At 40.0% G+C, this 12,206-nt stretch overlaps 1 protein-coding gene across 1 annotated transcript in view; it reads left to right on the top strand.

The window, feature by feature from the left end:
• Positions 1 to 12,206, top strand: part of TTN (titin) — a 297,668-nt gene that overhangs the window by 21,640 nt on the left and 263,822 nt on the right. The window contains exons 15-29 of the mRNA XM_034786056.1: positions 67 to 345; positions 656 to 721; positions 1,192 to 1,450; positions 2,619 to 2,679; positions 2,793 to 3,005; positions 5,033 to 5,175; positions 6,224 to 6,429; positions 6,576 to 6,806; positions 7,421 to 7,665; positions 8,139 to 8,362; positions 8,471 to 8,635; positions 8,734 to 8,902; positions 9,492 to 11,182; positions 11,282 to 11,563; positions 11,869 to 12,135. Of these exons, the coding sequence (XP_034641947.1) occupies positions 67 to 345; positions 656 to 721; positions 1,192 to 1,450; positions 2,619 to 2,679; positions 2,793 to 3,005; positions 5,033 to 5,175; positions 6,224 to 6,429; positions 6,576 to 6,806; positions 7,421 to 7,665; positions 8,139 to 8,362; positions 8,471 to 8,635; positions 8,734 to 8,902; positions 9,492 to 11,182; positions 11,282 to 11,563; positions 11,869 to 12,135 (4,501 nt within the window). The remainder of the gene's footprint in view (positions 1 to 66; positions 346 to 655; positions 722 to 1,191; positions 1,451 to 2,618; positions 2,680 to 2,792; positions 3,006 to 5,032; positions 5,176 to 6,223; positions 6,430 to 6,575; positions 6,807 to 7,420; positions 7,666 to 8,138; positions 8,363 to 8,470; positions 8,636 to 8,733; positions 8,903 to 9,491; positions 11,183 to 11,281; positions 11,564 to 11,868; positions 12,136 to 12,206) is intronic.

The following is a 12,206-nucleotide window of genomic DNA, read 5'->3' as shown; positions in this document are numbered from 1 at the left end:
TGCATAGTTCGTCTTTTGAAAATAAGAATAACACAACTGTAACTTTCTTTCTCTTGAATTGGTTAGGTTTCAATAGCAGGATCTGCTATGGCTACTCTGGAAAAAGAGTTATCAACAACTTCTGTTCAAAAGATCACCAGACCTGTGAAATCACCACAAGTAAAGCCACCTGAAACCAGAGTGATGGCAGAGAAGGTTGTCTCGCCACAATTTCCCTTTGGAGAGGCAGCTGACGCCTATAAGAGTCGTTATGATGTTCAGACCAAAAGAGACATAAGTGTGAGCATGACAGGTGGTGTGGTACGGGAAGAACACATTGAATTAATGCAAGAAGGTGAAGCAAAGGTTTGTCATTAAGTGAATTCCAAAATCATCTTGACTGACTTACACCTTAGAAACAATAGAGTAATCCAGTGTGTTTACAGCTTCCCTCATTACAAGCTTATTCTTTTAAAAAATCCCTACTGAGCTTTGTCTACTGTAAGTTGTGATACTTGTTTTGCACAAGCATTTCTAAGATCCTAACATCACTTTGTCACAGCAAGCAGCAGTCACTCTCTGCAAGGAAACCTTTTCCGACATCAATTCTAGTGTGTCTACCATTTATTTCCTTCGCTTTGTGGGATGTTTAGTAACTCTGCTTTAAATGTCCTAGGTAACCGAAATGGCTAGAGTTCCTGAGCCAGCAGAAGTCCCTGTTACCCCACCAACCTTAGTCTCAGTAAGTAGTGAAAATTTAGATAAGGGTTACATTGTTTTGTCTTTCATTCCTTTTAAGATATGCTTTGTTTCACCCCCTTTTTGTCATGTATTCAATACATTTAGTTGCTCTCTGGAGCTCTGACACCATCTCTCATGTCTGTAGTGGGTTGCCAGTCTCTGTAGCCATGTGACCTATCAGAATGATCTTTGCTGAACAAGTGAATTCTCACAAGTATCTCACAAAGATCAAGTTCCCTCTAGATTTTCCCTGTCAAGAGTAACATATTCAGACAGCCCAACTCCAGCTTCAAAAGCTGTAGTTTGAAAATGTCTCTTCTCTCTGATTTATTTGGGGCACTGCACATCAGTGCCTCATTTTGATATAGAGGCTGAATTGTAAGTTTCAGGACTGTTTTATCATACAGTTGAAATGATTTATTTACTAGTGAAGAGTCATATTCATTGTATAAATACTTTTGTGTGATACAGGGTCTGAAAAACATGACTGTTATTGAAGGCGAATCTGTCACTTTGGAGTGCTACATCTCTGGCCATCCAGCCCCGACTGTGTCATGGTACAGAGAAGACTATCAGATTGAGAGTTCCATAGACTTCCAGATTACCTTCAAAGCAGGAGTTGCTCGCCTTGTGATTCGTGAAGCCTTTGCAGAAGACAGTGGAAGATTTACTTGCACTGCTACCAATGCAGCTGGAACTGTCAGCACTTCATGCCACTTACATGTGCAGGGCAAGTAGATTTCTCACAACAAGAATACAAACAGTTTGCTCAGTCAAAATGGCTTCATTACAATTTCTCTGTACCCAAGAGCTAATATTTCTGGCAGCTACAAGTGTCTTGATTTGCCCCTGGCAGCCTCCAGGGCTGCTAAACATGCCAGCAACTCCCACCTAGTCTCTTCACCTAATAAAAGATTTTGTGTTGCCTAGGGCAAAAATCAAGGACTATCCATTAGTATTGTACACTACCTGCAGCATCCCCATTCCTGTTTTCACTCAGAGATATGTGGGCCTGCCACCCTTCACATTAGTCCCATCACTACAGACAATGGCTGGGTTGATGCCTATTTTGAGGAAGAGATAGACATATTCCCCATCTCCCAACTATTCTGAGGTCCTCCTATTCCCAACCATCAGTGACAAATATTTCAGCCTCTATTGTCAAGATCATCACGCACTAATAAGGGTCCTAAAAATGCAATCCTACATGGAAGGAATAAATGGTAAGAGCCCCTATGAGAATACTCAAGGATCATCACAAGTATCTGAGAGGAGGAGAGAGAGTTTGCTTTGTTACTGAGCTATATTCAAGACAATCCAAAATCCACATAGCAAAGGAATATTACGGCACACCCACATCCCATGCCCCACTATATTGGCCATATAGGTCATATCAGATTGGAAAATACCACAGAAACAACAACGGCACAGCCCAATAATATGCAAGAGAGAAAAACATTAAGGGTGAAGGGTAATAAACAGCTCAGGAATGTTGATTATGACTGTTACAGCCAGGCTGGGTTGTAGGCGCCAGGAGGGAGTCTCCCTATGTCACCTGGATGCCAGTTATAAGCAAGCTGGGGGAGAGGAATAGCTCAGTGGTTTGAGCATTGGCCTGTTAAACCCAGGATTGTGAGTTCAATCCTTGAGGGGGCCACTTAGGGATCTGGGGCAAAATCAGTACTTGGTCCTGCAAGTGAAGGCAGGGGGCTGGACTCAATGACCTTTCAGTTCTAGGAGAGAGGATATCTCCATTTATTTAAGCTAAGATTCCTGATTCACTGTCCCAGTGCAAGGACCTGACCCTTAAAGTCAGCCAGCAAAACCACCCTCCCTCCTAGCTGCTTTGTCCACTTTTAAAATATTTTGGCATCAACATTATCATATTTTTCTTACAGTTTCTGAGGAGATTGAGAGCCGAGAAGCAGTTTCTGTGAAGGCTGTCACAGAAGAGAAACGGTAAAGTCACTTTTCTAAGCAGACTGCTCGTACTGTGATTATTAGTTACTTCCAATTTATTTATGATTTCCTTCTGCATCAGCTCATTTGCCTTCTTTGAAATCTTCTTCCAGCTATATGGAGTCAAAAGATGTGGTAATGGTAGATGCCACTATTGCAGAACAAGAAGTGTTTGGAGAAGCTGCGGCTCCTTATTTTATAACCAAACCTGTAATTCAGAAGTTAGTTGAAGGTGGAAGTGTCATTTTTGAGTGCCAAATTGGGGGCAACCCAAAGCCACACATCTACTGGAAAAAAGCTGGGGTACCTCTTACTACTGGCTACAGGTATATAACCTAATTAAACATTGTTCTTTCTTTGATATGCAAATGATACTTCCATAGATTTGACACATATTAGAATTCAGTTATCCGCTTTGGACTAAATCTATCCCTAGTGTAACCCCACTGATTTCAGTGTGGTGTCATCAAGAATTAATATAGCCCTAAGTTTCTGAACAGATAAGTATTTGAAACCCTTCAGGCCGTTCTTCTCTGTTATGGGATGCAATGTTTGCTCTGGTGGGTTATAAAATGTATATTTTAAAAGGCTAGAAAAGCAATTATAAATACAAGGTTGAGCTAAAAATCAACGTACACATTAATTTATAGAGAAGAGAGAGACACTTTGGTTTGAATTTTCTCTGCGGTATTCTATAGAATTGAGGAAATATTTAGTGAAGGAGCCATCTGAGTACATTTTCTGGCACTCTTGAAATGTATCATGACATAATCATCTATAGAAAATGGTGGAAATGACGTTGCCAAAAATAAAGCTCCCTGTATATAAAAATTCTGCTATTGGGAAGGTTATATTGTATATGATAATGGAATCCTCAAGACTTCAGTACTGCCTTTTGTCTCTGAGTTCAATTATTATTATAGGTATAGGGTATAATTGAGCTCTGGTCGCAGTATTGTTATTTCTCTTATTTCAGAGTAACAGCCGTGTTAGTCTGTATCCACAAAAAGAAGAACAGGAGTACTTGTGGCACCTTAGAGACTAACAAATTTATTAGAGCATAAGCTTTCGTGGACTACAGCCCACTTCTTCGGATGCATATAGAATGGAACATATATTGAGGAGCTATATATACACACATACAGAGAGCATAAACAGGTGGGAGTTGTCTTACCAACTCTGAGAGGCCAATTAGTTAAGAGAAAAAAAACTTTTGAAGTGATAATCAAGCTAGCCCAGTACAGACAGTTTGATAATAAGTGTGAGAATACTTACAAGGGGAGATAGAGTCAATGTTTGTAATGGCTCAGCCATTCCCAGTCCTTATTCAAACCGGAGTTGATTGTGTCTAGTTTGCATATCAATTCTAGCTCAGCAGTCTCTCTTTGGAGTCTGTTTTTGAAGTTTTTCTGTTGTAATATAGCCACCCGCAGGTCTGTCACTGAATGACCAGACAGGTTAAAGTGTTCTCCCACTGGTTTTTGAGTATTTTGATTCCTGATGTCAGATTTGTGCCCATTAATTCTTTTGCGTAGAGACTGTCCGGTTTGGCCAATGTATATGGCAGAGGGGCATTGCTGGCACATGATGGCATATATCACATTGGTAGATGTGCAGGTGAATGAGCCCCTGATGGTATGGCTGATGTGATTAGGTCCTATGATGATGAACTTGAATAGATATGTGGACAGAGTTGGCATCGGGGTTTGTTACAAGGATAGGTTCCTGGGTTAGTGGTTTTGTTCAGTGATGTGTGGTTGCTGGTGACCAGCTCTAATAACAAACCCCGACGCAAAAGAATTAAAGAGAGACTGCTGAGCTAGAATTGATATGCAAACTAGACACAATCAACTCCGGTTTGAATAAGGACTGGGAATGGCTGAGCCATTACAAACATTGACTCTATCTCCCCTTGTAAGTATTCTCACACTTATTATCAAACTGTCTGTACTGGGCTAGCTTGATTATCACTTCAAAAGTTTTTTTTCTCTTAATTAATTGGCCTCTCAGAGTTGGTAAGACAACTCCCACCTGTTTATGCTCTCTGTATGTGTGTATATATAGCTCCTCAATATATGTTCCATTCTATATGCATCCGAAGAAGTGGGCTGTAGTCCACGAAAGCTTATGCTCTAATAAATTTGTTAGTCTCTAAGGTGCCACAAGTACTCCTGTTCTTCTTTTATTTTTCTTATGTTGTTCTACTATTCCTCCAAGTTGATATTGGCCTAAAAAATTATCAAAACATTGGCTTTTTCGAGGAGTAATAGTCATAGATCTTTCAAAAAGTAAATATGCTAAGAGTTATGCTTATCAGAATTATGGAGAATTTGTGTTTTCTATGTTCTTAAAGACACAAAGTGAGTTACAAAAAAGAGACTGGGGAATGCAGACTTGAAATTTCGATGACCTTTGCTGATGACGCCGGAGAATACACTATTGTTATTCGCAATAAGCATGGAGAAGCTTCTGCATCAGCCTCTTTACTGGAAGAAGGTATTTGTATGTGCATGGATAGTGGGGGAGGAGGGATTAACAAAAAAGTCAGTGTAAAAATATGGAAGAATAAGACTGGAATTTCTTAAACTTGCTTTAAGATTAGCAAGTTGGTGCCACTCAGTTTGATATAATAAAAACAGACTGGTCACAATGGTCGATGAGGTATTGCAGTAGCTTCCTTTTCTTTCTGAGCCATTAAATAGTTTCAAAATGGAGACATTCTTCTTCTAAGTGAGTCTCCTAAAGGAGGTCCTGAATCTATGGGCACTTTCCTAGCAGTTGTCAAACCACAGTGATGTACAGAACCACTTGCAGGGTACAGGGTGAAATCCTGGCTTCCCTTTGATTCCAGTGGGGTCAGGATTTCACTCAAAGTTTTCACTTCTGTAGAAGCAGATGGTAAGGAATGGCACACCGGCCTAGCTCCCTTCCGCGCTCCTCCCCTTCCCCCAGAGAAAGAGACGGTTCTGGGAGCTCTGCAGGAGGAAGAGTGCCTACAGCTCCTTTTCTGAGGATTTCTGCGGGAGGGAGAGAACATTTAACCTTCGGCTCATGCAGAGTTTAGACTCTCCTATTCAGCATAGCTACAGGAGCCTCTCCTCTTGCAGAGCTCTGAATGCTCTGCACAGTATATGGGGCTTTGAAGGTTGGCATTGGGGTTCTAGGGAAAGGAAACTAACTCAGGAGCTGGGAGATGTGCTTTAGAAAAATAAACTAATTTAGAATATTTAGATATCCAGAGGGAAGGTGTGAAGTTATGGTTAGAAGGCTGACAGCTGATGAGCTCTCTCTTTAGAAGTGGTCTGTACTTAAGAACACCTGTCCTAGAACATATAAATTATGAAGTTTTAATCAAGGCTGGGTGGCGCATCTATCTGTTTTAATGATTCTCACAGAGCATCAGGATGTGCACTTGTTCCACCACCGCCTGAAACTCTGTTTAAAATAATACATACTAATTGATAACTTCTGCAGCTTGTTTCTACATTTATGCCAGTAAAAATGGACAGTGGCTTACCAGAATTAATGTGTAATTAACTCCTAGCTGATTATGAGGTCTACATAAAATCGCAACAAGAAATGATGTACCAAACTCAGGTGACTACATATGTACAAGAACCTAAAGTGGCTGAGGTAGCCCCAGCTATTTTATATGCTGACTATGAAAAAGAATATGAAAAAGAACAAGCTCTAATTAGGAAGAAAATGGCAAAAGACACTGTGCAGATCCGGACTTTTGTAGATGAACAGGTAAGTATTTCAGTCATTTTAAATTGTGATTGGAGCAGTTCAAATCTTTTTATTTAGTTTCACAAATGTAAGAAGTCAGTTATTCTACAAACTCTGTAAAGTCAGTTCTACAAAATCTATCACAAAACTGTTTTCTTTTCGCATAGGAATTCCACATTTCTTCCTTTGAAGAAAGACTTATCAAAGAAATTGAATACAGAATTATTAAGACCACCCTAGAAGAACTCCTGGAGGAAGACAGAGAAGAGATGGTGGTTGATATTCCTGAATCTGAAACAGTTGAAGCAGGATTTGATTTAAGATTAAAGAATTATAGAATCTTTGAGGGAATGGCTGTTACTTTCCATTGTAAGATGACTGGATATCCATTACCCAAGGTATACCAACGTGTATAAATGTATAATATAAATCATACAGATATTGTTTTGAATTATATCTGCTATGAAACAGGCCTGCTTCTGTATGTGGAAACTTTCTGAATGTGGTAGCTCACTGTCAGAGAACCCCTTCTTTATCCTACTCAGATGGAAAACCACAAATTCCAAAAAAATGTACATTTTTCAGTCCTTTGTTCTCCCATCAAGCTGAGTTTCCATTTTGTAGATTTGTGCAATAGTTCTGGATAAGGAAATGTGCTAGATTCACCAGTACGCTGTGGCAAAGTATTGCGTTACTCAAGCATCACAGAGTGTCACATAGAAGTGATCACATAGTAGTGAATCTGGCTTGTTTCTGTTTCATTCTTTATGTATCATAATGCTGTATTTTATATTGGATACTGATTTTCATATCATGTGTCACTGCAAAAAGCTGTTCTTTACTCTTTCTTATTTCAAGTAAAATTGTTTGCCAACTACATGTTGGTTACAGTTGCGCAATAGTTGAAAAGTAGTTGGAAAGACCTAGCAGAGTCTTAAGTAATGTACATGGGTACACATTACTGTATTCTAATCTCCATGAGGGTTCATTCCAATTTTTACTATTTGTGCAGATTGCGTGGTACAAGGATGGTAAACGCATTAAGCATGGAGAGCGCTACCACATGGAAGTTCTGCAAGATGGCAGCGCTAGTCTACATTTACCTGTTGTGTTGCCTGAAGATGAAGGAATTTATACAGTCTTTGCCAGCAATGTTAAAGGAAATGCCATTTGCTCTGCAAAGCTATACATTGAACCTGTTGCACCAGTTGGAGCTCCAGGTTATATGCCAGCACCAGATGTTATGAAAAGATATCGGTAAGTACAGGGTAATATGCAAGTCTCATGTTCATTCCAGTCCACTACAAATAAACAGTGTCCAGTGATCCCATCATGTAGTCCAAGCTAAACAAGTTTAGACCGTCAGCCCTCCATGCTGTTGGAAGTACTGATGTTGATTCAGTAAGTGGCACTTTGTTCTGTGGGTCAATATGAACCAAATCCCCATTGCTACAGGGCAATGTGATTCTGGAGGTACCATCTTCCAGCTAATAGGTCTAAACAAGGTATTGGTTTTATTAACTGTAGTATTACTTGACATTGTACAGATTCTTCATATTGATTAAACAAAAGGAAACAAACTACAAATAATAATTTTACTTCACCTTTTCCCCTAGGTAAATTGATTTTAACATGTTTTAAAATATTAGGCACAGGAGATGAATTATATGTTGCTTTAGACTGGTTCTAGGCGTCATTGCTACAGCACAGCTTTTTTGTTCCTTCCTCAGGTCTCTTTCTCCCCGTTCCCCAAGCCGTTCTCCAGCCCGTAGTTCTCCATCTCGTTCTCCTGCCCGCAGACTAGATGAAACTGATGAAGGACAACTGGAGAGATTGTATAAGCCAGTTTTTGTGTTGAAACCTAGTTCCTTTAAATGTGCAGAGGGGCAGACGGCGAGATTTGACCTAAAAGTAGTTGGCAGACCCATGCCAGAAACATACTGGTTTCATAATGGTATCTCAATTTATTTTCATACACTAATATAAATATCTAGAAAAAAATATAGTATTTTCCATGTTGGGAAACAGTACTGGGTGTAAAAAAAATTGTCTATTTCTGCAGGTCAACAAGTTGTTAATGACTATACTCATAAAATAGTAGTTAAAGAAGATGGCACACAGTCAATGATCATTGTCCATGCTAGTCCTGATGATTCTGGTGAATGGACTGTCATTGCTCAGAACAGGGCAGGCAAAGCTACGATCTCTATGACCTTGACAGTGGAAGGTATTTACTCTGCACATTTTGGAAAGAACTTTATAATTATTATGTATAGAAACAGCTTTTTAAATTTCTGTATCGGATCTTCTTTCTTGCTCTTTCAGCTCAAGAACATCTAGTGAAACCACATTTTGTAGAAAGGCTGAAGAATGTTAGTGTCAAGGAAGGTACTAAACTGAAAATGTCAGTGAAGGCTACTGGTAACCCTAATCCTGACATTGTATGGTTGAAGAACAGCGATATCATTGTACCTCATAAATACCCAAAGATCAAGTAAGTGCTTCCTAAAATGATGATGTGTAAAAACAGTAAAGATATAAATAAGCCTGGTCCTGCAAGGTACTAAGTGCCTCCTAGCGTTGGCTGAGTGTCTCCAATTCCCAAATAATGTAGTAGATGAGAATTGAGAATTCCCATTGTGAGTACTAAGGGCCTGATCCCATGGCCTTTGAAGACTATGGGAGTCTTTCCACTGACTTCAATGAGGATTGAATCTGGCCCTAAAAGTGTGCAATAACTTACAGGCTCAGGCCTGCCTTTTGCATGTTTCTGTACATTTATATTATGTAAATTTCAATAAAACTTAAACCGAATTGTAAAAGACCCTCCACTAGCTTTCTGCATCTACAGTCCTCTAGTAGATGAAACTTGTACTGATTTCAAAATCACTAAAGATTGCTACTTTATGTTTATACAGTGCCTAGCACAATGAGGCCACATTCTTGGTTGGTCGTTAGGCACTACCATGATTAAGTATTATTTCTGATTCCACCAGAAGTTTGCCTCCTTAAGGGTTTTGGGATGGGACCTAATCGTGAAGGAGATATGTGAGAAAATAATGTATATATTTTTAATATTTCAGAATTGAGGGAACTAAAGGAGAAGCTGCACTTAAAATTGAGTCCACTGTCAAGCATGATGCTGCATGGTATACTGCCACCGCTATCAATAAAGCGGGGCGCGACACTACACGGTGCAAGGTAAATGTCGAAGTGGAATTTTCAGAACCTGAACCAGAAAGGAAATTAATCATTCCAAGGGGAACATACAGAGCAAAGGAGATTGCAGCACCTGAGCTTGAGCCTCTCCATTTGCGTTATGGTCAAGAGCAATGGGAGGAGGGAGACCTTTATGACAAAGAGAAACAACAAAAGCCGTTCTTTAAGAAGAAACTCACTTCACTGAGGCTCAAGCGCTTTGGACCAGCTCATTTTGACTGCAGACTGACACCAATTGGTGACCCCACTATGGTGGTCGACTGGCTACATGATGGCAAGCCCCTGGAGGCAGCCAATAGACTCCGTATGATTAATGAATTTGGATACTGCAGTCTGGATTATGGAGTAGCCTATCCTAGAGACAGTGGAGTGATCACTTGCAGGGCAAGTAACAAATATGGTACTGACCACACATCGGCTACCCTTATAGTTAAAGATGAGAAAAGCCTTGTGGAAGAAACTCAGTTGCCGGAAGGCAGGAAGGGACTGCAGCGAATTGAAGAGATGGAAAGAATGGCCCATGAGGGCGCCCTTGTTGGAGTGACAGAGGACCAAAAAGAGAAGCAAACGCCAGAAATTGTTTTGGTCCCTGAGCCTGCCAGAGTTCTGGAGGGTGAAACTGCGCGGTTCCGCTGCCGTGTCACAGGCTATCCACAGCCCAAAGTCAATTGGTATCTCAACGGGCAGCTCATTCGTAAAAGCAAAAGATTTAGACTCCGCTATGATGGTATCTACTACCTGGACATCGTGGACTGCAAATCATACGATACAGGTGAAGTGAAGGTTACAGCAGAAAATCCAGAGGGGGTAACAGAACATAAAGTGAAACTTGAGATCCAGCAGAGGGAAGATTTCAGGTCTGTCCTTCGCCGGGCACCTGAACCCAGGCACGAGCCAGCAACAACAGAGCCTGGCAAACTTCTCTTTGAAGTACAAAAGGTGGACAAGCCTGCTGAGACAACTACCAAAGAGGTGGTGAAGCTAAAAAGGGCTGAGAGAATCACTCACGAGAAGCTAACGGAAGAGACTGAAGAGCTGCGCAGTAAATTCAAGCGTAGGACAGAGGAAGGCTATTATGAAGCCATTACTGCTGTGGAGCTTAAGTCTCGTAAAAAAGATGAATCATATGAAGAAATGCTTAAAAAGACAAAAGAGGAACTTCTTCACTGGACCAAAGACTTAACCGAGGAACAGAAGAAAGTGCTTCTTGCTGAAGGCGAACTCACCATTCCAGCTGTCAAACCAGAGAGGCTTGAGCTTAGTCCAAGTATGGAGGCTCCTAAGATACTTGAACGAATTCAAAGCCAGACAGTAGCCCAAAGTAGTGATGCACATTTCCGTGTTAGAGTAGTAGGGAAACCAGACCCTGAATGCCAATGGTTCAGAAATGGTGTACAGATTGAGCGGTCTGATCGGATATATTGGTACTGGCCTGAAGATAATGTTTGTGAATTGGTCATCAGAGATGTAACAGCTGAGGACTCTGCCAGCATCATGGTGAAAGCAATCAATATAGCTGGTGAAACTTCAAGCCATGCTTTCTTGCTAGTACAAGGTAATGTGTAAATCCCTTTAATGTACCCTGTTCATTAACAAAATGTGTTTGTCTTTGTAGTCCACCGGTTATTAACTCTCAATATTTTTTATTTTGCAGCCAAACAGTTAATAAGTTTCACGCAAAATTTACAAGATGTTGTTGCTAAAGAGAGAGATTCCATGGCAACCTTTGAATGTGAAACCTCAGAACCCTTTATCAAAGTGAAATGGTATAAAAATGGAATAGAAATTTTTTCTGGAGACAAATACAGGATGCACTCTGACAGAAAAGGTCACTTTCTTTCTGTGCTAATGATTGACATGTTAGATGCTGAGGACTACAGCTGTGCATTGGTAGAAGATGAAACTATAAAAACAACTGCTAAGCTTATTGTTGAAGGTAGGAATAAAAGCTTTATCATCACTCAATGTTTTTATAGTGAAATCTTCCAGGAAGAAGTCAGCTATCACCAATGAACATAGCAGCATACATTTTGCTGCATAGAACATTGCAGAAATGTTTACACTATGTTTATATTTTTTTAATGCAACATGAGAGCCTGAATATTATTTTATGTTCAGGGTTTAAAAATAATATTTGATTTAGATGCAAGTTTGCTTCTTTAAAACCAAATTTTTTTATAAGAAATGTTTCATAAAACTCTTTAAAAAATCATTTGTGAATGTATTTATGTTCTAATGCAGGTGCCGTTATTGAGTTTGTTAAAGAACTTGAGGATATTGAAGTCCCAGAATCCTTCTCAGGCGAGCTTGAATGCGAGATTTCCCCTGAAGATGTGGAGGGGAAATGGTATTGTGATGATGTGGAGCTCACATCCAATAGTAAATACATGATTACGTCCCGGCGTGGTCGCCAAATTCTCACTGTTAAAGATGTTAGTAAGGAAGACCAAGGAGAGTACAGCTTTGTTGTAGATGGCAAAAAAACCAGTTGCAAACTGAAGATGAAGCGTAAGCCTTTCTAATCACATACCCCTTCTTTCCTACAGATTTAAGAGTAATTATTTTGTTTATCTGTTGTG

The sequence above is a fragment of the Trachemys scripta genome, chromosome 11, assembly GCF_013100865.1.
Source record: "Trachemys scripta elegans isolate TJP31775 chromosome 11, CAS_Tse_1.0, whole genome shotgun sequence".
NCBI classification, from domain to species: Eukaryota; Metazoa; Chordata; order Testudines; family Emydidae; genus Trachemys; species Trachemys scripta.
Note: the sequence above shows the minus strand (reverse complement) of the source record. Positions and strands in the feature narration are given on the sequence as shown.